Source organism: Seriola lalandi, unplaced genomic scaffold (genome assembly GCF_002814215.2).
Source record: "Seriola lalandi dorsalis isolate HSWRI2012SDOR001 ecotype SW California unplaced genomic scaffold, Sedor1 jcf7180002009106, whole genome shotgun sequence".
Classification (NCBI taxonomy): domain Eukaryota; kingdom Metazoa; phylum Chordata; class Actinopteri; order Carangiformes; family Carangidae; genus Seriola; species Seriola lalandi.
The window spans coordinates 1-936 of record NW_019479759.1 but is presented as its reverse complement, the minus strand read 5'-3'; the positions used below and the strand labels follow the sequence as shown (position 1 = coordinate 936).

At 38.2% G+C, this 936-nt stretch overlaps 1 protein-coding gene across 1 annotated transcript; it reads left to right on the top strand.

Annotated features, from left to right (window-relative positions):
* Positions 1-6: 6 nt before the first annotated feature.
* Positions 7-928, top strand: LOC111672838 (ragulator complex protein LAMTOR4-like; the record flags this gene model as incomplete). Its single annotated transcript, XM_023430411.2, has 3 exons — positions 7-25; positions 150-233; positions 767-928. Coding segments are annotated over exons 1-3 (249 nt in total), but the record flags the coding sequence as incomplete, so codon positions are not given.
* Positions 929-936: the final 8 nt, after the last annotated feature.

The following is a 936-nucleotide window of genomic DNA, read 5'->3' as shown; positions in this document are numbered from 1 at the left end:
AAGAATAAGAATAAGAATAAGAATGGTGAGTGAGACACTTGAATAATTATGTTTTTATCATATTTATAAAGTTATTGAACTGTGACGTTGACTAGCCTGTTAGCAGTTAGCCTGTTAGCTTCGAATGACCCTGTCTGTGCTGTCATCAGACCACTGCGGCTCTGACTGCGGGTCTGGAGCGGATCCCGGATCAGCTCGGGTACCTGGTCATCAGTGAGGACGGGGTCCTGGCTGTGAGTGTTTCATCTGTAACAGTTACCGGTCGGGTTACTGGCCAAACTCTGTTCACATCTCTTCACAAACCTTCACACAGAATTAAAGAGAAAGATAATCTCATTAAATTATCAGGACCTTTATTTTTGATTTTCTTTTTAGGTCCTGGTTTGAAACTTGGGGCCTGATGATTAAAAAATAATTTTAATCTAATTCTGCAAAGTAATAGATGAGAAAACGTTCAATTTAAATTAACTCATTAAGTTTGGTTTGAGACACAAACAACAAACTCCATTCAAATATCTATATTTAACTTTTGTATTGATGCTGGTGAATTTAAAGAGACAGTTGATGAAATGATGAATTCACATTATATATGATAAATACACATAAAACTAGAAACTGTTTAAATTCTTGACTTTTATGTAGTTTGGTTTAAGACATGGAAATGTTTCATTTTATATTAATATATAGAGAGAGATGTATGTAGAGATGAATCCAGTCTGTTGGACATAATCCTGACCTCTGACCCCTGATTTCTTCACCTGCTTAGTCTGCAGGTGAGCTGGAGAATGATGAACACACAGCTGGTGTGATGATGGAGATGGTTCGAACAGCGAGTCGTTTCAGGTTACCTGGATCAGCTGATCCGCCCTTCAAACGCATGTCAGGTAACATGCACACACACACACACACACACACACACACACATACACACACACA